General features: G+C 42.9%; 1 protein-coding gene across 4 annotated transcripts; it reads left to right on the top strand.

Annotated features, from left to right (window-relative positions):
• The first annotated feature begins 1,539 nt into the window (after positions 1-1,539).
• Positions 1,540-19,696, top strand: TRMT2B (tRNA methyltransferase 2 homolog B). 4 transcript variants are annotated; one of them, XM_054996947.1, is made up of 13 exons: positions 1,540-1,616; positions 3,087-3,304; positions 4,321-4,375; positions 5,128-5,259; positions 7,860-7,959; positions 9,814-9,884; positions 11,728-11,874; positions 12,567-12,661; positions 13,762-13,976; positions 14,118-14,219; positions 16,767-16,886; positions 18,173-18,272; positions 19,400-19,696. In XM_054996947.1, exons 2-13 carry the CDS (start codon positions 3,102-3,104, stop codon positions 19,524-19,526), a joined length of 1,467 nt encoding a protein of 488 aa, XP_054852922.1. In that variant the 5' UTR covers positions 1,540-1,616; positions 3,087-3,101; the 3' UTR covers positions 19,527-19,696. The 4 variants fall into 4 exon arrangements, 3 of the variants coding, with proteins under 3 accessions (XP_054852922.1, XP_054852924.1, XP_054852923.1); XM_054996948.1 differs by having other exon boundaries at positions 1,556-1,616; positions 3,014-3,304; XR_008598133.1 differs by lacking the exon at positions 19,400-19,696 and having other exon boundaries at positions 14,118-14,221; positions 18,173-18,258.
• The last annotated feature ends 895 nt before the right edge of the window (positions 19,697-20,591 follow it).

The following is a 20,591-nucleotide window of genomic DNA, read 5'->3' as shown; positions in this document are numbered from 1 at the left end:
GGATTCCCTCCATAGGGTCAGCATACAGAGTTGACACGTAAAAAAACATCTCAGGCACTAAAAGGAAGATACATGGAAAGATTTAAGCAGAACTAACATCTGAACCACGTTAATATACATTGAACAGTCTCCTAAGGGGTGATATATTTTCTAATTGCATGGGTGATTTGGAGCCTCGGAGTGAAAGAATAATCTTTTCTTGGAGCAAACACAGTTTATACTATATATAATGTGTATTATACTATATAATGCACATAATTAAAACAGTCCAAATGATTAAGGACAGAAGCTCCATTCTGGGTTCTCGCCTTATCCAGAGTTTCAGTGCCTACAGGGAGTGCCTGATTGCTAAACTTCTTCTATTACTTTGCACGATCAGACAACATTCCCCAACACCATAAAATCTCACGGAACAGATGTTCCAAGCCAGCCCCCGTTCTTCCAAAAGCCCCTCACCCAAGAATGGCCAAAAGAATTTTTCCACCCCTGATCACTTGACAAAGATGAATAAACAAAAATCAGTAAATGAACTGACTATATTTGAAACAAGCCTCTAAGGGCTACTGCAGTTCCCCTCTGCTGCCAGCCGTTCAAGGGACCCGTGTGTCCCATCAGGTGATGGAGAGAGATTTGGTTGACAACTGTTTATTCCTTTATCAGTCACTTACTTCATTTTCTCCCCAATGGGGATCTAAAGCTACTGACACCCTTCTCCTCTCCTCCATTTTATTTTCACAACAACCCTGTGAGGTAGACTAGGCTGAGTGTGTGTGACTGGCGTAAGGTCATCCAGCAAGCTTCCATGGCAGAGTGGGGGATTCAAACCTGGTTCTCCCAAATCCTAGCCTGACACATGCTGGTTTTGGGGTTGCCAGCTCCAGGTTGGTAAATTCCTGGAGATTTGGGGGGTAAAGTCTGGGGAGAGCAGGGTTTGCTGAGAGTGAAAGGACCTCAATAGGTACAAATGCCATACAGATACCTCCCTCCGAAGCAGCCATTTTCTCCATGGGAACTGATCTCTGTGGCCTGGCAAGCAGTTGTAATTCTGGGAGATCTTCAGCCACCACCTGGAGGTTGTTATGCCTACGTCATTGTTTTCTCCTCTTCCTCAGAAGGCCTTGCAACAAGGGAGGAGGGGGAACAGAATAAATGTGCGTGTCCTCAGACTTCAGCATCTATCCCAACCTTTTCGGAAACAGCCTGAGAAAGAGCTGCCTGTCACTCAAAAACTTGCACTATGACCTCATTTGACTCTTCTCACTAAGAGGTTCTGTTTCAGCAGGCACGGATAAACTGCCCCTGAAGACGGAGGCTCCATTAACTTGCTCCGTGTTTCTTGTGCAAAAAATCCAACCCTGCGAGAAATACTGTATCCCACAAGACGGCTTCCTGAAATCCCGATCCCTGATTGCCGACCATCAAGGGAAGGCAGGCGCCGCCGTCCATGCACGCCAAGCTAGAGAGATGCAAAGTTTCTCTCTCTTTAAAAAAAGGAGGGATTCTGAGCTATTCACAGGACGGGGAGGGGCTAGTTAGTGTCTCTATCGGAAGTAGGAAGCACTGGATTTAGGAATCGCCGAAGTTGGGGTTGGGTTGCAAACAACAGAAGTAACTAGGTAAGATAACACGTCGCGATTTAACCCTTCCCGGGTCAAAGCAGCCCCAAAGCAGCAGCGTGCTAAACACGCAGGCGCGGGGGATTTTATACCTTTAGCCTATATTGTGGTTGTCTCCCCCATCCCTGTCTTCTGGGTTAGTCTTGCAATGTATGATCTGCTTGTAGTAATCGAAAGTCGGGGTAAAAGTATTTTAAATAAAGAATAGATTGGTGCGTATGGAAAGAACAACGAAGGCCCCTTAAGCTTGACCAGTCTATTGCGGCGTCAACGGGCGGAGACGTCAGATGCAACATTCCTGGGTGTTGATCTTGTAATGGACTGGCAGTGCAATCCTAAAAAGAGTTACTGCAGTCTAACCCCATTGAAATCAACGGGCTTAGACTGGAGCAAATTTTAGGATTGCACTGTTGCCAATATATAGTCCTCAGATATTTTCTTTGGAGAGTAGGTGGCCTGCGAAGCCACTTCAAAGTTACCCTTGGCTTTGCAAATCAAAGCCGATTACCTCTGCCCTTATGTGCTTTTCAACTTTGCATGCCTGCAGCGGGCACATGGACCTATATTGAATGTGGTGTTAAACACATCTTTTTGGGTGCTGCATATATACTGTTACATGTGCATGTCATTTTTTTAACACGGAACCTTCAAAAGGCTTATTTCACCAACTTGTATGGAGCAAACATTTCAAAGTCTAGAGAGCTGCTAGAGGACTAGAACCTGTTTTGTCAGGTGCTAAGCCTGTGTTTGGACTGTACTTCTTCAAATTGCGGGATGGGAGATCAGGTGATAAACTGCCCCGCTGCAAAATAAATAAATAAAACCGACACCATATACATATAAAAGGACATTAGTTCAAGGATATCTAGTTTTCTTTATGTAGGGAGCTTTCTGTATGGAAAAACATTCAGCCATCAGAGCCCCCATTGGAAGTGAAGTGGGACAGTCCAGACACAGGGTTACGACCTAGGCTTGAGTTGTGTGAACCAGGAAGATTCCAGCTCCAGTCTCACTTCAGCCATGTCCTTGCTAGATAGCCATAGGCAAGATATTCCCTTGTCCGCCTGCCCCCATTGCGACATGCAGCTATTAATACCAACCAGCCTTGCAAGTCAGGATTCCTGAGATCATGTATACAATGCATTTTGGACAAATGTAAAAGCTAAGTCTAATTATTGATTATAAATATTTGCTCAGGATGGTAAGTACATGCAAGCGAGCCATACTTGTTTCTCCTTTTCTTGAGGCCCACAAATAAGACAGATTAATACATACATGTTCATGAACCTTCTAGTAACCCTTGAGGACTAGTAACCTTAGTGAACATGATTGCTTTTAAAACAACATGCGGCTCCTGGAAGTTTTAACTTTTTTCATTTGATGCTTTCTGTGACAAGTGGAAGATATCCTGAATTCAAGGTGGCGTAACTGTGGGAGCTAAAAGTACTTTTGCTGCCTGATTGATTCCAGCCCTGGTCTCCAAGGATGGCTGCTTTCTATGGACAGAAGTTACTGTTGCGTCTACAAGCTTGCCAGCTAGCACATCTTAGGCGAGCATTTCTGGCATCTGCACCTGAGGACTGCAAACAAGTACTTGGAAGGAATGAACCAAGGAAGAAAAGAGGGAAGGAAAAGAACCTGAAACAGCAGCGCGGCTCCCTAGACCTAGATTCTTCTTGGGAGAAGCGGTAGGAGGCTGTCTTTTAGTGATGAGATACTGTGGGCCAATTCTCACGCTCATGGATATGCAGTGATGGCAGAACTGACGAGTTATATAAATAGAAGACCAATAAGTGAATTTGAAGAGAAATGGGGGAATTATTTTGCTTATAAAGAATAAAATAAATAAGATGTTGCAGTTTTATAAAGTAGAATAAGATCACATACTGACTTATTGCATATAGCTTATATGAGCTTATAGCCTAACAAGGGGAGAAAGGTATGACTATATAATCAAATATTTAATTGCTAAAATAGTTTGTAGATTTGGAAACATTGATAAAGTTAGGGACAAGTAGAGAGGATTGCTATAGTAATCAGTTATATAAAGAGTTAAGATGAAATAGTTCAGCAATAATGGAATGAGGATTATATATTGATATATTGTTAAATATTGAATATAAAGCTATGATAAGATGGAAATGGGCAAATATTAATGACGAGGTAGATTGTATGATGTATTTAGTTTGGGAAGGTAAATGTGAAAATAGACAGTAGCTGGGATGGTATATGTATTCTTTATTTTAATATTGATTAACTCTGAATAAGATATGTTTTGAGTATTTTAATAACTCTTGTAGAGCAAAATCTTACCCCTCCTTTGACCCTGTATCTCCCCCTCTTCTTTCTGTACCCCTTTTATTTTGAAAATATTAAAAAAAATAAATAGAAATGGGAGTTTCCTATATGCCAACAGTGCAGGTGCCTTACCTACATGGCAGGGATTAGTGGCTCATGGTTCCTGGAGCAAATTAGTTACCTGCAGGCAGGGCCACTGCCCCAGGGGCCTATGGTTACCTGGCTCCCTTATAGATATGCCAAGCTCCTTCCTTGGATTTTAGCAGTACTGTAGTTTAATTTTACCTTGCCAGGCTGACAGGTCATTTATAACTTTAAACAAAGTTTTTGAAGCTGTTTACAACCCAACAATTAAAAAAAATTTTTAACACCAATCTGACTTACATCTGTCTCTTGTGTCTGGCAGACTGTCCAGTGTGGTTACCCCTCTCTGTGGGCTCCCATATGAAGAACAACTGAAGGTAAGACATATTTAAAAGGGATTTGCTATGGGTAGAACCGATGTGGTAAAGCGGACGATATGTCAAGGTTGGGCCACAGAGGCTTGAGTTCAAATCCTCTCTTGAACATGATATGTGCAAAGTTACCGTAAGATGGAGCACTTTCTCTAGAACTAACCTACCTCGTAGGGCTGCTGTGAGGACAAAAAGGCAAGGGACCATATTTATGCTGTCCACAGATCTTTTTTGTTATAATTAAAGAAGCCATGCCAAGAGCTTGATTAGTGGTTATAGTCTTGGACTAAATAAATATATCCTCCATAGTGGTTTCTGAGGATATCAAGAGTGATTGCGTCCTTCCACATGATGGGGGAGCGGAATACAAATGGAATAAAATAAATGGGCATCCAGCAAGCGCCTGTACTTTTTAAAGGAGGCCTGTAGCTCCGTGGTGGTTCCTGTTTTGCATGGCGCAAGTCCCAGCTTCAAAATGCAGAATTTCTAGTTAAAATCTTGTATAGCAGAGTTAGGAAAAAAAATTCCTGAGATGATGCCTGCCCAGCAAGACAACAATGGGCCAGGTGGACTCATGGTACCATATTTGATTTTAAAACAGAAACATAAGAGTTGGAAGAGACCCAAGGGTCATCTAGCCCTGCCCCCTTGCAAAATGCAGGAAATTCACATCTATCTCCCCCCCTCACCTCCCCCTGCTCTATGCCCAGAGGAAATAACTACCTTGCCTCTTTTTTCCCTCTGTGCGCATGCTCTAGGTGAAATATGAGAAGCTGAAATCCATTTTGCAGACCGTAACGGCTCGTCTTAAGGAGCTTGGTGCAGATCACCTGGAGACCACTCAGATGCCAGATGGGATCTGCTGCCCACTGAAGCCTTTAATTCCCTCCGTGAGTATGGCAGAACCGTGTATCTCCAGTGATGGAAGGAACAACCAACAGGTTGTCTCATATCTGATTGGATCTTTGGTCCACCTAGCTTGGTGTGGTCTACTGTGATTGACAGCTGCTCTCCAGGGTCTCTGGCACAGAAAGATCTTACCTGGCATTTGGTATGTGAGACCTTTTAACTGAAGATGCTAGGAACCTTCAGCATTCAAAAGCAGACGTTCTACCGCTGAACCCTGCCCCCTCCCTATTGCCCTGTCCTGACCCTGTCAAGGTTAGCTTTCAACTGCTGTGGCATCACAAGTGGATTAAGCAAGTCTGTCACTCAGTTAACAAAACTGTACCACATTAATGATGAGTTTTAAGGGATTAACTAAAGTCTGCATATATTTGCATATAAATAAAACAACCGCTTGGAGGAAGAGAAACTTCTTTTCCTTGATTTCAGGTGAGGAAAGCATGTGCCACAACAGAAGAGGTATTCCCTCCCCTGTGAGCAAGAGAGGAATGCCTCTTCTAAGGAGATTTCTGATACCCTTCCTAAGAGCTTGCAGGGAAAAGAATGAATTTAAAGTAATATTAGCTTCCCATTTATAAGAAGGGCATCCTGATTAATGGATTGGGGCGGGGGGTAATTAATACAACTGATTTAATTAACTATAAAATGTTCAGCCTCAAAAATAAGTGAGAAAGAGCTGTGTGTAAGCTGTTGTGAGAGGAGGGGCCCTAGTGGGTTGCATGTTTACAGGGTGAACTTGGGCCAATTATTCTCGGTTTAACTTAGTTGGGTTATTGTCAGGGCTTTTTTTCAGGGGAAACGTGGGGGAATGGAATTCTGGAACCTCTTGAAAATGGTCACATGGCTGGTGGCCCCGCCCCCTGATCTCCAGACAGAGGGGAGTTTAGATTGACCTCCGCGCCGCTGGAGTGGCACGGAGGGCAATCTCAACTCCCCTCTGTCTGGAGATCAGGGGATGGGGCCACCAGCCATGTGACCATTTTCTCTGAGGGCAACCCACTGAGTTCCACCACCTCTTTTCCCAGAAAAAAAGCCCTGGTTATTGTGATGATAAGATGGGGACAGGACTCCGTGTACCCAGCCCTACACTCCTTAACGGAAGTGTGGCATAAAATATATGAGGTAAATACTGTACTGCAGTAAGTTAGGCAGTTGGTCTTGGATCGGGGTCAGCAGCAATCTTGTCCTCTGTTTGCTGTGAACATATCGGGTGGCCTTGGTGAAGTTACCGTTTCCCAGCTTTGACTTCCTATCCTTGGCAATGACGCTAGTTTGCCTGGAGTTGTAATAAAGACTGCAGAAGGCTTAGCAAGTATGTGAAGTGTAGAAGTAGGGTGAGGGTGGTGTGTTACACCTGCTTTGAGTTGTCAAGAAGCCTGGAGAAGAATGCCCTGGCCCTTTAGTAGAGGCTTAATGTGTGGAAACGAGAAGTTGAAGGTTTTCAGGGCATTGAGGTAATCTGGTAAATAAATCCCATTAAACCTCTGTTAGATTTAACAGGACAGGGCATTTTTTTCTCCAGGCAGTTGACAAAACACCTGGTTAGTTTAATTGATTAATCAGGTAAAAAAAAAATTAAAACTTCTAGTTGGCTAAAAACAGCAGTTTAACAAATTAAGATAAATATATAATAAGATCTGCAGGTGGGAAGTACTTGTCTTACTAGAGAGATTCGCCGTCTCTTTCTTGTCCATCTCTGCTAAGATAATGCCTGAGTCCATCATCCAAAAAGTATGCCTTTTGCTTAAAAATGATTTTTTAAACGTCTTCTTTAAGTGATCTTGTGTCTAGAATTCATTCTGTTCATCCTTTTATGCCTTCTTCAATTGCATGATGGCCTTAGAGTCTCTCTTCATGAGACCTCTTACATGAGGACGCTCAAGTATAGGGAGACACAATCTTAGCTGGGAGGGTGTAGTTTAAAAAGACAGGGCCAAAGGCTCTGTCAATTTCACCTCTCTACACCAGGGTAGTTTAAAAAGACCAGTCCATGGAGATCACTCTTAAGAGGGTTTGTTAATTTAATCTTCACCTTCCAGAAGGGGAGGCAAAATTGATAGAGCCTTTGGAGAGGCAAAGATGAAATTAACAAACTCTCTGAGAAGCCATCTCTGCCTGCTCTGTCTTTTTAAACTACCCTTGTGTAGTGAGGTGAAATTGACAGAGCCTTCAGCTCCATTTTTTTTAAAGCTGCGCTTCTGCCTGTTAGAATAATGAAGTCTTTTGATCCTGTTGGGCCTCTCAAGCTGACATACTTCAGGGCCTTGTGTCATAACCTGGCCCTGACTTCTGTGTGTGTCAATAGTATAGAAATCTGGTTCCTGTCGCATCCTGGAATTCTTTACCTGGCAAGATACTCTCCCTCCTATTCTCCCAGTTATCATTATTCATTAGCAAATCATCTCTCTTAGCAAAGCTGAACAGGAAGAGTCCTCTGACTTCTAGAATGATTCCCTTAGTGCGTGAAAGATAAGCCGGATGATTAGCTCGAGCCCAGCCCTCTGATCCCCTCTGGCTTCTCATCGTCTGCACAGACTTACCAGAAAGGTATTTGTCTAGCCCTTAATGTCTCTTCTTTTCGCAGCCTATTGTCAATGGCTACAGAAATAAGTCCACATTCTCAGTCAATCACGGCCCTGACGGGAATCCCAAAACTGTGGGGCTGTATGTAGGAACCGGCAAAGGTGAGTGAAGGGTGCGCCGCAAGACTGAAAGCTGCCACTTTTGAGCTGGACTGCAGCCAAGCACATAACAAAGAATATTGTGTACCTACTGGGATTTTGTAAGGGCAGCCTGCGAGCCCGCAGTACTTGAAATAGAAGCCTTTTAATAACTAAATAGAGAAAAACCAGACACAATCGGAGCTGCCGACTGTACAGTCCTGTGGCTTTTATTGCTGCATATTCAGTTTGGTGCTCCTATTTAGAATGGCTTTCTTTAGCTCGGACTGGCATCAGCCTTATCTATATGCATAACGTTAATCTAAGCACAGCATTTTAAGCTTTGTTAGGGCATATTAGGATGCTTTTATCATAAACGATGTGAATGTGTACACCCTAAGAGCCGGCTTGCTGCTCTGGCACCGTCTCGTCATTATACCCAGTTGTCAGTATTCATTAGCAAATCGTGTCTCTGATTTGCACAAGGAGAGCCCTTTGACTTCTAGAATGATTCCCTTAACGCATGAAAGAAGAGCCCCATGATCAGCAGAATCGTGTGCACTCCTGGCTGACCACACACTTCTTCCACTTACAAATACTTCCCGTAGGAAAACAACGCTTGTGCATAGAAAAACGCCATATCAGGAAAGAGATGAGTTAGAACCCGCTGCTCTCTATCCCGGAAGGGGATTTCTGCATATTGGGTAGCATCCAAACATGATTTCCTGCCATTCATATCTACTGTTTGAAGCGATACGGACTAGCAGCACCTGATTTTGCTTTGCTACGGCTTTAAGAAACTTTATAAAAACTTGCACTGTGTAATCTGCCTTGAGTCTCAATGAGAAAGGCGGACTATAAAATAAATGAATAAAAAGTTAGCGAAGGTTCAGTGGGGATATCTTGTTTGTGCAGGCCCAAACAGAGTTATATCCTTCAAGCCCGTTGACTTCAATGGACTTGGAAGAGTAGACCTCTGCATAGCCCTGTAGTTTTCAAATTGTGTTCCCTGGAATTCCTCAGATGCTCATTAAGGTCCTTCAAAAAGAAAGTGGATGGTCATGGAACCATTTCCCTGGAAAAGTGCTTGCCTGCTGCTACTGATTTTCCGCTGCAGCGCACAGATGAAGGGGAGTGTTGTGCAGCCCACACTTCTAGCTACACATGCCTGACCAGTTGTGGCCTTGTGTGCTGAGTGTGCACCATAGAACACAACTGGGAAACAAATTGAGATGAACTCAGTTCCCACTAAGTAAAAAATAGAAAACCACTGATGTAATCCAGCAGGCAGTGTCCCATACTTAAAACATCTCCGGACAGTCTTGCCTTTTTTGAAAAAAATGCCCAAAGTGGAGACTTTTCACTGCATCTCAAGCAACTCACTCCATTACGGCAGGGATCTCCAACATGGTGCCTGTGGCCAACATGGCATCCATCAACGCCTTTCCTGGCGCCCACCAAGTGTTTTTAGAAAGTGGGCGGGGCAGCTGGGGCCTTTGCCCGGCGACACTTCTGATTGGCTGCTGCAGATTTTATTGGGTGTGCAGATTTTAAAAACAGCAGTTGGCACCATAGCGTAAGAATCTTCACTGTGTAAATGAAAGTAAGCTGCAACGACCATTGTGTGGCTGGCTCTGCCTCCTGTGGCAGCTGTTTTGTGACAAGCCATTTTGTGGCAGTGCTCACCATGCTGTGTTAGAATTCCAAAGGTGCCCCCTTTGGACCTCTGCATTAGGAAGTACTTCGTCTTGTTGCACCTCAGTAGTTCAAACCTCGATCTGTTATCTGTGCAAAGGGTTATCAGTCACAGTTGTTAACTGTTCTTTGGTTGCTTGTGGCTATGACACCAAAAGATCCTCCTTTCCCCCCCTTCTGCAGGTAGGAATATTGTCTGTGTACGGGCCAATCACTTGTTGAACATTCCTCAAGGCCACTTCCAGGTAGCCCAGGTAAATGATAGGAGTGTCATGATTCTGTGAAGTAATAATTTTTTGCATTTATTTATTTTATTCGATTTATACCCTGCCCTCCCCACAGATGAGCTCAGGGCGGCTAACAACGTTAAAAAAATACATTAAAAGTCACAAAAACATAAAATCAATAATTTTTTTAAAAGTCATTAAAATAGTCCAGGATCAGGCTATTTAGACAAATATTGGGAGGGGCAATATTCATTTATTACAATCTGCCTTGAGTCTTACCAAGAAAGGCAGACTATAAAGTAAGTAAATAAATAAAAATACAGTATAAACATTGCTCTGAGATCTTTGGAGACTCTGCTCTGTTTGCTGTCACCTGCCAATGAAAAGAGCAAGAGTCCAGTAGCACCTATAAGACTAACAAAATTCATGGCAGGGTATGAGCTTTTGTGAAGAAGTGAGCTGTGACTCATGATGAATGCTCATACCCTGACAAATTTGTGAGTCTTATAGGTGCTACTGGATTCTTGCTCTTTTCCACTGCTACAGACAGACTTACATTGCTACCCATCTTGATCTACCTCCCAGTTAGAGCGGGTGGCCACTAGAGACTCTCTGTTGTGGCACCTTGATTGTGGTGCTACAACAGAGAGATTGATTGTGGAAGTTCTTTCCCACCATTAATTTTCAGTGCTACTTAAAGATATTTTTGCCTACCCAGAGTTTTTGCTAATTTTCTGTTATTCCCCCTTTGATGCTAGCCTTTTTGAAATGTCAGTTGCTGTTGTTACGGCCTTTTAATCCTACTAAACTACTCAGGATGTTTTAGTATTATCATGGTCTTTATTGGCTAATTTTAAATTGTTTCATTGCTGCTATTTTATGCAAATTTAATTGCTGCCTTTTGAAAACATTGTTGCTTCTATTTCAGTATTTCTTTGATGGTGGCTACAGTCTGGTTTTCTTCTTTTTATTTGGAACCTGTAAGCCACTTTGAGGGGCAGAAAATTGAGAATTAAAATGTTTTCAAGAAATAAATATATGGCCAAAATCCTCCTGAGGCTTTTGTTACAACTTTATTTTAGTCCTTCTCCCATGACTAAACTACTGAAGCGCATTGGTGATCGTGCGGCCTTTGAAAACTGTTTGGAAAGTGGTTCAGAAATTAGCAGCCAGGTTGGCAAACTCCTGTCCACAAACAGAATGCATTTTACCAGTCTTGAAGATCTTAATTAGCTTGTGGTTTGCTTCTGGCCACTATTCTAAGCGCTAGTTTTAGCCTTTGGAAACCCTAATGAGTTTTTAGGGTAAATGAATTACCACCATCTTGCACATATTCCTGGCTGCTGCTGGAGATTTTTGCAGGGAGTGGGATTTAATCTAAGATGGGGGCACCCAATTTATGAAACTCCTTTGCCAAATACAGGTCTATGGTGCCAAGTCAAGACATTTTCATTCTCCCAGAAACTGATGGTTGATAACATTTGCTTGTTTTTAATTGTTAATTTAGCACTCATCTCTGCAACAGAACATGGCTGCACTGTGGAATACAGTTTGCATATTGGCTAGTTTATTTTACTGTGGGCATTTATAAGCTTTTATTGTTTGTTTCATGACATTGGTGTTCTTTTGTGTAGCACCTTGAGGGCTGTACTTCTGAATGGGAAAGTGGTTTATCTCTCATCTACCCACTCTTTCTTTCTCTTTCTATAAGTTACAAATAGATAACCTTGCACCACTCTGAAAGAGACTTTTTCTTTTCTTTTCTTTTCTTTTCTTTTCTTTTCTTTTCTTTTCTTTTCTTTTCTTTTCTGGATAATAGTAATTAAACAGCACAGATGATACCACTGATCCAGCCTTATTTTTAATGTAGTGCTATGAGGAATTACTCCATCAGTCCCCTTTGGATCCCTGTCTTCTCTTTCATACGGGTGGACACTGGCGTGAGCTCATTGTACGAACTAATCGGAAAGGAGACACGATGGCTGTTGTTACCTTCCATCCCCAACATTTAAATCCTGTGAGTAGTTTTTAGGGTGGAGGAATTGCAGATGAACGGATATGCAGAAATAAGACTGTTTGCCTACTGCGGTACTTTGCTGTGAATTCATGTCAAACGGGAACTTTGCCTGCAGTTCATTCATCAGGACTAGTAGCCTTTTCTTTTCAAGTCACTTATGCCAGGGCTATTGCTACCTTCTCTGGCCTTGAATTTTCACTCCTTGAGTGATGAAGTACTTCCTTCTGTGTGTTTTGAAGCTGTTGCCAGTCATCTTCATTGGGCGTCCTCCTCCAGGTTCTACTATTATGGGAAAGGAGGAGTAGTTTTCCCTATACAGATTCTCTGCCTCTGGCATAATTTTATCAACTTCAATTATTCCCGCCCCCCCCGCCCCCCCCCCCCCGCGCGCCCTGCTCGGTTGTCTTTTCTCTAAGCTTTAGCATTTCCTTGCACAGCAGGTGCTCCAATCTCTTAATCGTCTTGGTTTCCCTTTTCATCTGCTTGCACAAGCTTGCAAAAATGATGGTGGCAGTACAAACTAGATCTTTGTCAAAGGTGTTTTCGTTCATTTTTTTCCCAGTTCTGTGTGAATGCGCAAAGCTGAGTGATTAGAAACAAAAATTTGGAAAATGGCTGCTGGATCTCTGATCAAACGTTTGTCTAATAATAACGTTTTCCCTGCCTCTTTTCATTTTCTTTGGTCATAACAGGAGGAACTTAGTCTTCAGAAAGAATTGGTCAAGGACTTTTTTGCCCATGGACCTGGAACAGTCTGTGGTCTGTCTTCCCTTTATTTCCAGGAAAGGTAAAGGCTTTCTCCTTGGAAAAAAAAATGCAATATATCCCAGAGCATGAAGAGTGAATGAAATGAGAGGATGGCAAAACTGCTCCTTAGTTGCTGCCTTCCATTTTTGCTCTGTCTGCAACCCGACAAAATCTGCTTTTTTACAACTGCCCCAATTTCAAGCTCTCAGCCAAATGGTGTGTTTGGATTTCAGCTTGTTTCTTCCCTTGGAAATAGAGGGATGGACATTTTAATCCTAAAATAATACAGATTTGGAAATAAGTCCCCAGAGTCTTGTCTCAGGTTCCAAGTCATCTAAAAGAGGCATTCAAAACATGCTCAGCAAGTCACTGTCTGGAGGTACCACGGCCAATTCTGGCTCACTGTGGACTTTTAAAAGTCTGGATGGTATCTGGTTCTTGAATACTTGTGGAAGGATGTACAGAAGAGAAGCCACTGAGGAGAGCCAGCGTGGTGTAGTGGTGAAAGGGTTGGCCTAGGATCTGGAAGAACCAGGTTCAAATCCCCACTCTGCCATGGAAGCTTGGCAGAGTGGGGATTTGAACCTTGGGCCCAGTGACACACTATCAGCCTAACCTACCTCATGGGTTGTTGTGAGAATAATATAAAGGAGAGGAGAATGATGTGAGCCAGCTTGAATCCCCAGAGGGGAGGAAGGTGGAGTATAAATAAAGTAAATAAATACATAAAGTTGGAACTTGCTGTTTTCTGGACAACACTGGGAGATGCTCCTACAGTTTCACCTCCAATGAGGGTATGGTGATGGAGGAAGTATTGTTTCCGTTGTCATCAGTGATGACATGGACACTAGCCAGTCAATGCTGAACTGCTGTATTGTAGGCAGTGCTTAAAATAGCAACAGTCATGCTAGCCAGGGAGAAGAGTTGAACCAGGATCTGTACATTGAGTCAAATAATAACTGCATACTTGCAAGCTTTCCTCTGGATCCATTGGAGGTAGACACTTGCTAAGAGAAAACAAAACAGCAGGAGAGCTGAGAGTCTTAGGTGGCTGAATTTTAACATTCAATGCCAGTCCCAGGCTTTAGTGATAACATTTAGCCCTGGCTTAACGTTTCCTCCTCTTCTGTTTCCTTGAAGCGTCATGACTCGCTGCTCCCATAAGCAGTCCCCCTACCAGCTCCTGTCTGGAGAGCCACACATTTTTGAAGAGCTGCTGGGTCTGAAGTTTCGCATCTCCCCGGATTCCTTCTTCCAAATCAATACAGCTGGGGCAGAGGTTCTGTACCAGGCCATTGGGGAAATGAGCAGAGCTGACAAGAGCACCGTTCTGCTGGATGTCTGCTGTGGGACTGGTATGTTTTGACATGGTGGAGGGATGGAGGAACAGCTGAGATTGATTTGGGGCTACACTGAGTACAAATCAAGACGGTTCTGGGCTTCCCCAGGAATTCCCATTTTGTGGTGCTTGCAGTCATTAATCCATCTCATTCTAGGGGCAATCGGTCTCTCTCTAGCTGACCGAGTCTCCAGAGTCATTGGCATCGAGGTGGCAGACCAGGCTGTAGAAGATGCCAGGTGGAATGCGGCGTTTAATGGTGTGAGTGTCATACCTTTGATGAAGTATCTCTATGTAGAATAAAAATCGCATCCATGTAGGAAGGAGAGAAGAACACACAATTTGTCCTAGCTAGGGGTTCCTGCTGGAGAGCTACAACGTTTCCCATTTCAGATGCTGACTAGGACTGTTATCCACAAACACACAGAATGAGAAGAATGCTAAACCAATTGGGGGGCGGTGGTAATCAAAGCCAATATTCGCTCATTGAGATAATATTTAATATTAAAAGTAATGCATGTAATATCCATTGGATGCTGGCTATTTTTATAACAGCATTAATACATTTATTAGGTGTTGTTTATAGACACTTTTTTCCCCTTTAGGAGTTGAATCCACCAAATACGGCTGCTGTGATCACTAGTAGCTTGCATGAGAATTTACTGTAGAGCCAAGGTGGGCTTCGTTGGATCTTCTTCATCTGTAACACACGTTTAATCTGTCCTGCCACTAGAGAGAACCGGATTTTCTTATTTCTCTCTCCTCGTGCACAGGGGGTATCCACATGGGTTTTTTCCATCGGTTCTGGACGCAGAATGCTTTGGCTTATACCCGGATTTAGATGCACATTTTTTACCTTTAGTTTTCACTTTTTTTGTTTGTTTTTTCAGTTCTTTTGAGACTACTTTTGAGACCAGTTTTTTTCTGGAAGCCGATTTTGAGTCCATTTTTCCCTTGTGTGTAATGCTTCTTTAGTTTTGTTTGTCTTGCCTACTCCCACCCACCCACCTCTGGCCGGCTTTTCATTTGTCATTGTCAAGCCGTGCCTCTCCCCCATCATCCTTCCCTCCCCTCCCAGTTTTGTTTTCTATCTGCTTTTAATTGTCATTTTCATATCGATATATCGACCTGCCATTGTAGCGGATCCACTGAATTCTCAGCGTTCATTTTTTAGAGAAGTATGTTTCTAGCTCCTTCCATGGCAGAAATATGCACTTCATATCTCCACAAGGGAAAGAGCTAAAGACTTTTTTAAAAATGAAAGCTAGGAATTCAGAGAATCTGCTGCATCTATTGTTACAATGGTAGGTTGATATAGAGATATGAAAATGATGGGTTTTTAAAAAAAAATTGCAGAAGCTCTGATGGCCTAGGGGAGAGAGGTTTGGCCACTGGCACCAGAAAAAGCAGTGTTTGAAAAGCACATAGCCACTGTTCCAGACCCCATACCAACAGAGGTGTGTTTACCTCTCCAGGGCCAGCCTTTGCCTCCAGCCCCTGAGTCAGCCAGAGCAGGGCTCTCTAGTTTGGACTGGGGGTGGGGGAGATATGGGTGGCAGAGCTGCCCCCCTTTTAGGCTTCCCTGTGCAAAGACTCCCCCATGTGTTCAGTTTTGATCCTTAAAAAAAATCCAGCCCTTATATCAATATAACATTATAAGCATGTGCAAAAAATAAAAGGGGGGAGTGCTGTGACATCACCCGCGATGCCACCATTGACGACAGCACCCTCACTTGAAAACCCTGATTATTTCAAGCACATGCGGAACAAAATAAACCGACTCCACAGCTGTAAAAAAGCCAGGGGAGGGCAGATGTGCTTAAGAACCAGGGCTTTTTTTCAGCGGGAACGCGGTGGAACGGAGTTCCAGAACCCCTTGAAAATGGTCATATGGCTGGTGGCCCCGCCCCCTGATCTCCAGACAGAGGGGAGTTTAAATTGCCCTCCACGCCGCTCCCCTCCGTCTGGAGATCAGGGGGCGGGGCCACCAGCCATGTGACCATTTCTCTGAGGGCAAACCACTGAGTTCCACCACCTCTTTTCCCAGAAAAAAAGCCCTGTTAAGAACCATTCTCAAACTGATTTCAGAGCTTGGGGTTTTACTGCTAAGAAAATTGGGAATAAGGTAGGAAAGAGGGTGGGTAGAGAAAGAAAAATAAGAACAAACATGTACCATTTGCAAAATGAAGAAGTGGATCCCATGTGGCAACCTGAAACTAAAGATAGGCCCAAGATAGCTCTCCAGTCCACTGATGGCAAAGCTGTGGCTCTTCTTCAGGCAAATTATAGCATGTAGGCCAAGACGCTTAAAGATCTCTTCTGTCTAAGGAAGTTGGTTATTTCCCTATCCGCATTCAGATGCCATTACTGCCCCTTATTCTACACATAGCTGCTTCCCATGATTCACTGCAGAATTGAAGAAGGATCTTTGGGCATGTGGCCCCTCTTTTTAAATTGTTTATAAAGTCAAGTGTTAGCCGCACACAAAACAAGCCCCAGTGTGTAAATGATGAGAACTTGCTACTCTCAAAATAATCTTCTGCAGATTATCGTATGTGGCTCAAGACAGTGAGTAAAGTTTATCCAGCTCTGGGCCAGTCCAACCATTTTTAGTGTATTGGGTATGCTCTAGCTACAAGATAGAAGAGTGTCAAGTAACATCTTGAAGGTCTCAAGTTTCTTGCGAAGAGAATTTTTTAAGACAAAAATTCTCACTAACTGGTCTTTCCAGATTCATCTTAACCAGGTGGCCATGTTTTTATATGCCATGACATTCTTTCATTAGCTGACCACTTTTTTTGTACAGGTATCTCCAACTGTGAATTTCATAGTGGGAAGGCAGAGGTTGTGTTACCCCAGTTACTGATGTCCTGGCCAGAGACCCAACCTCTTACTGCTGTGGTGAACCCATCTCGAGCTGGACTCCGTAAGACAACGCTTCCTTTTTCAGATCAAATCCGGTACAAAATTGCAGGGGCTCTAGGACGGAGGAGGTTTTTTCCTGTTTGTCAGTTGGATGTGGCGGCAATCTGTTCTCAGGTCTGGAGCAAATTGAAAACTCCTTTGGACTTGCACAGTCTGGAATTTCAGCAGTGTTAGCTGAAAATATTGCTCAATATATTTTATGTGCTCACCTTACTGCTTTGGTGTTGGCCAGCTCCAAGTCCCACGGGCGATAGATCTGGGATTTCCCCAGACATCATCTTGTTACTCTGAAGTTCGAAACGGTTATTCTGAAATTGCACAGAAAGTGCTATGTGATACCATGGGGACAAATTCATTTGCTGTGGCACAAGTTTTCATACGCAATGACCTGCTTCACTGGATGTAGGATGCAGGCCTGGAAGTTGGCAAACATGTGTGATTAGTGCCCTAGAAGCTAACTGGATTTAATAAAGGTACCAGGACTATATGATTCTACTTAGCATTTATGTGGCACTTTAGAGTGATTCAATCTATATTCTCAGCAATCCTGTGAGAACATCTGCTGGGCTGAAGCTGAGACAATAATTACATAGTAATATAGACCCACCTGTAGAGTTGCCAACCTCCAGGTGAACAATCAGTATCTAAGGAAAAACCTCGAAGGTCAAAAGGAATAAATTGATATTATGAATTTTTAAATATTTAAATATTTTTTTTTTAATGCAAAGTGCTAAAGTGTCAACATGCAATTTCTAATAAATATTACACAAGTATCAATAGATCATCCCATAAATATACAGTTATATACAAAATACAGTCAGGAGTTCAACTGGTAAAGTTCCATCCTATTAGGCTCTTGGGCTCATGCTTGGCCGTCAACTATAACCATTGGACTGCATTGTCCTTTGAAGAAAACATATTAACACCAATAAACCTATAAAGGAACAAGCAAATAGAATTACATCACATAGTGCATCTCTGGAAGACTTGCATTATCTTCATAAGATGGAACTTTACCGGTTGAACCCCTGACTGTAGAACTAGATGCCTCTGGTAGAAACTACAAGCAGGGCATAAAGACCAAGCCCCGTCTCCTGCATCAGTACTCAGTCCTGAATTCCCCTTCTGCACTCTCTCTGTGAAACTTATCTTTGATGCTGCCCTTTAAGAATTAACATCTCCAGAGTCAGAAAACGTGTCCAGGAAGACTGAAATGCTTCCTCTTTTCTCCCTTCATTTTTGGTTCTTTAAATTTGCATTTGATGTCCAATTTCCTTCCTTCTCCAGATTACCGTGTGGTGCGAGCCATTCGAAACTGTGAGGCCATCCGAAGACTGGTATATGTTTCTTGCAAGCCTGAAGGCGAAGCCGTGAGAAACTTCCTTGAGTGAGACACTTGGATTGTCTTTCTTTAGTGCAGGAACATAAGCTGATGCCCACAAGGAAATTTCTCAGCAAATCCATTATTTTTTTTTTACTGACTTATTTATTCCCCGCTTTTGTCCTAGAAGGGACTCAAAACAACTTACAACAAAATTTTAAAAATAAACCAACTATATCTTGGGTCATATTTGGGGCTGGTTCCAGATCCAATGGGACAACTCATCCAAGGCCATAAGAGCCAAAAGCTCACACAGGACAGGGAAGGCAAAAGCCCTGATGTTCCTCCCAGTCTTCCTTCCCTGGGTAGGTTGTTGAACAAGCCTCCATCTTATCTTTCCCAGTTGCAAGTTCCTTATGGCAAAACTAGATTAGATGATTTTTCATGGGTTGTGTCTGGGATCCCCAACTTGATTTTCAGACCATCACTTCATGCTGCTGGGAACTTCTTTCCCAAGTGTGCGGAACCCCAATTCAGATCAGGATTGTGGTGTGGGTGGAGGGGTGTCAGCGTTCTTCCTGCACCCTCTTCACAACCTAAAATGACACTAGGGGATGCTATAGTATAGTGTAGCATTGTGGTTAAGTAGTTGGGCTGCAAATCAGCACTCTGCTGGTTTCACTCCCACTACTGCCATGAGCTCAATAGGTGGTCCTGGGTAAGTCACTCCACTCAGCCCCAGCTCCCCAGCTGTATTGTGGGGATAATAATAACACTGATTTTGTTCACTGCTCTGAGTAGGGTACTAATCTATCTAGAAGAGTGGTATATAAGCGTTGTTGTTTGTGCCTTGGGGAAGCTGCACATGTAACTCTTCTGTGCAGTCCCCCAGTGGCAAATGACACCTCCTTGAGGCCATTTCTGGTCAGGAAAATGGCCACATTTCCCAAAGTGTTCTGTTTTTGTTTTGATAGGCAGGATTTGTTCCACAGCGGGTCTAAAAGGACAAAAAATGACTCCAATTGTTGCTGAGATTCTGTCCAAATTCTTCTGAAAAAGCAGTCTCTCATATATTTGTTTATTTAAACAATTTCTATAAGTCTTTTCACCCAATTTAGAGTCCCCACGGGATGACTCAAATGCTATTTCTGCATTATAATGGTGTTAAGTGTTTCCTTTGTGGTTTGCCGTAGGTTTTGCTGCCCGCCAGATTCTGGGAAGAAGCTTACGGGGGACGCCTTTGCCCTTCTCTTGGCTGTTCCAGTAGATCTCTTTCCTCATACGCCCCATTGTGAATTGGTCCTGCTTTTGGCCCGTTGATTGCCCTTCTGGAATTCATCTATTCCCCCCCCCCCAATGGAACAACTGGAGAGAAAAAGCTGCGTCCCCTGATGAAATTGCCATCACAACTATGAAATCTCAATAATTATTTGGGGGGGGGGGTTGTACAAAATGTGGATGAAAAATAAAATAAGTGATCTGTGCTATTATATTTCCACTTGCATGATTCTCGTGTCTCTTCAGATGCTTTCAGGTGGGTAGCCAAATTGGTCTGCTTAAAAGAGTGAATCCAGTAGCACCTTAAAGACCAATGAGCTTTTCCAGGATATAAGCTTTTGAGAGTCGAGGTGATTAAGGGAACTTGACTCTCAAACGTTTAAACCCTGGAAAATCTTATCGGTCTTTAAGATGCTACTGGACTTTACTCTTGTGCTTTGGTTTTTCTGTGCGAATAATCAGTAGGAAATTGGTTTGTCTGCTTTGCCTATACGTCCATTCCTGTACATTTAGTAGGGTGGGCTTGCTTCTGCTGCTTGGACACATCTGTGCTACTCAGCCATGCCTTTCCGATTGCAAGCTGCCGTCCATTGCAGACTGATGATCTACAGATGAAGTCATCTCATATTTGATTGGTCCTTTTGGACCAATGTAAGATTTCCACTTGTCTAATCAAAGCCAGCTCAAGCCCTGATATGCAAATCAAATAGTCTACTACATTTGGTTATTAAAATCTTCCAGGTCTGATGAAAAACGCAGAGCATGTTCTGCATCTGGTCCAAGGATATTTATAATTACAGAGTTGGATTCAGGTGTAAAAATATTATTTGCAAGACCACTGACAGTTTTTCACAAGCTTTTGCTCTTTTTAAAGGGTACCATTCATCTTTTTATAGATAGGTTTCAGATTGAAGGGAGTGGATCAGACGTGTATGTATTTTAAGTCTACCTTGTGTGAGTAACTTACTGTAAAATGTGTGAAAGGTCTGTTTTCCAGGTTGGGCTGATTTTCAAGACCTTTGTAAATTACCACTCTATATCTTTCTTATATACACTTTACTCCTGAACATACTGCTAACTCATAGGTCCCATTGAAATCAGCAGGCT

Source organism: Eublepharis macularius, chromosome 13 (genome assembly GCF_028583425.1).
Source record: "Eublepharis macularius isolate TG4126 chromosome 13, MPM_Emac_v1.0, whole genome shotgun sequence".
Taxonomy (NCBI): domain Eukaryota; kingdom Metazoa; phylum Chordata; class Lepidosauria; order Squamata; family Eublepharidae; genus Eublepharis; species Eublepharis macularius.
Note: the sequence above shows the minus strand (reverse complement) of the source record. Positions and strands in the feature narration are given on the sequence as shown.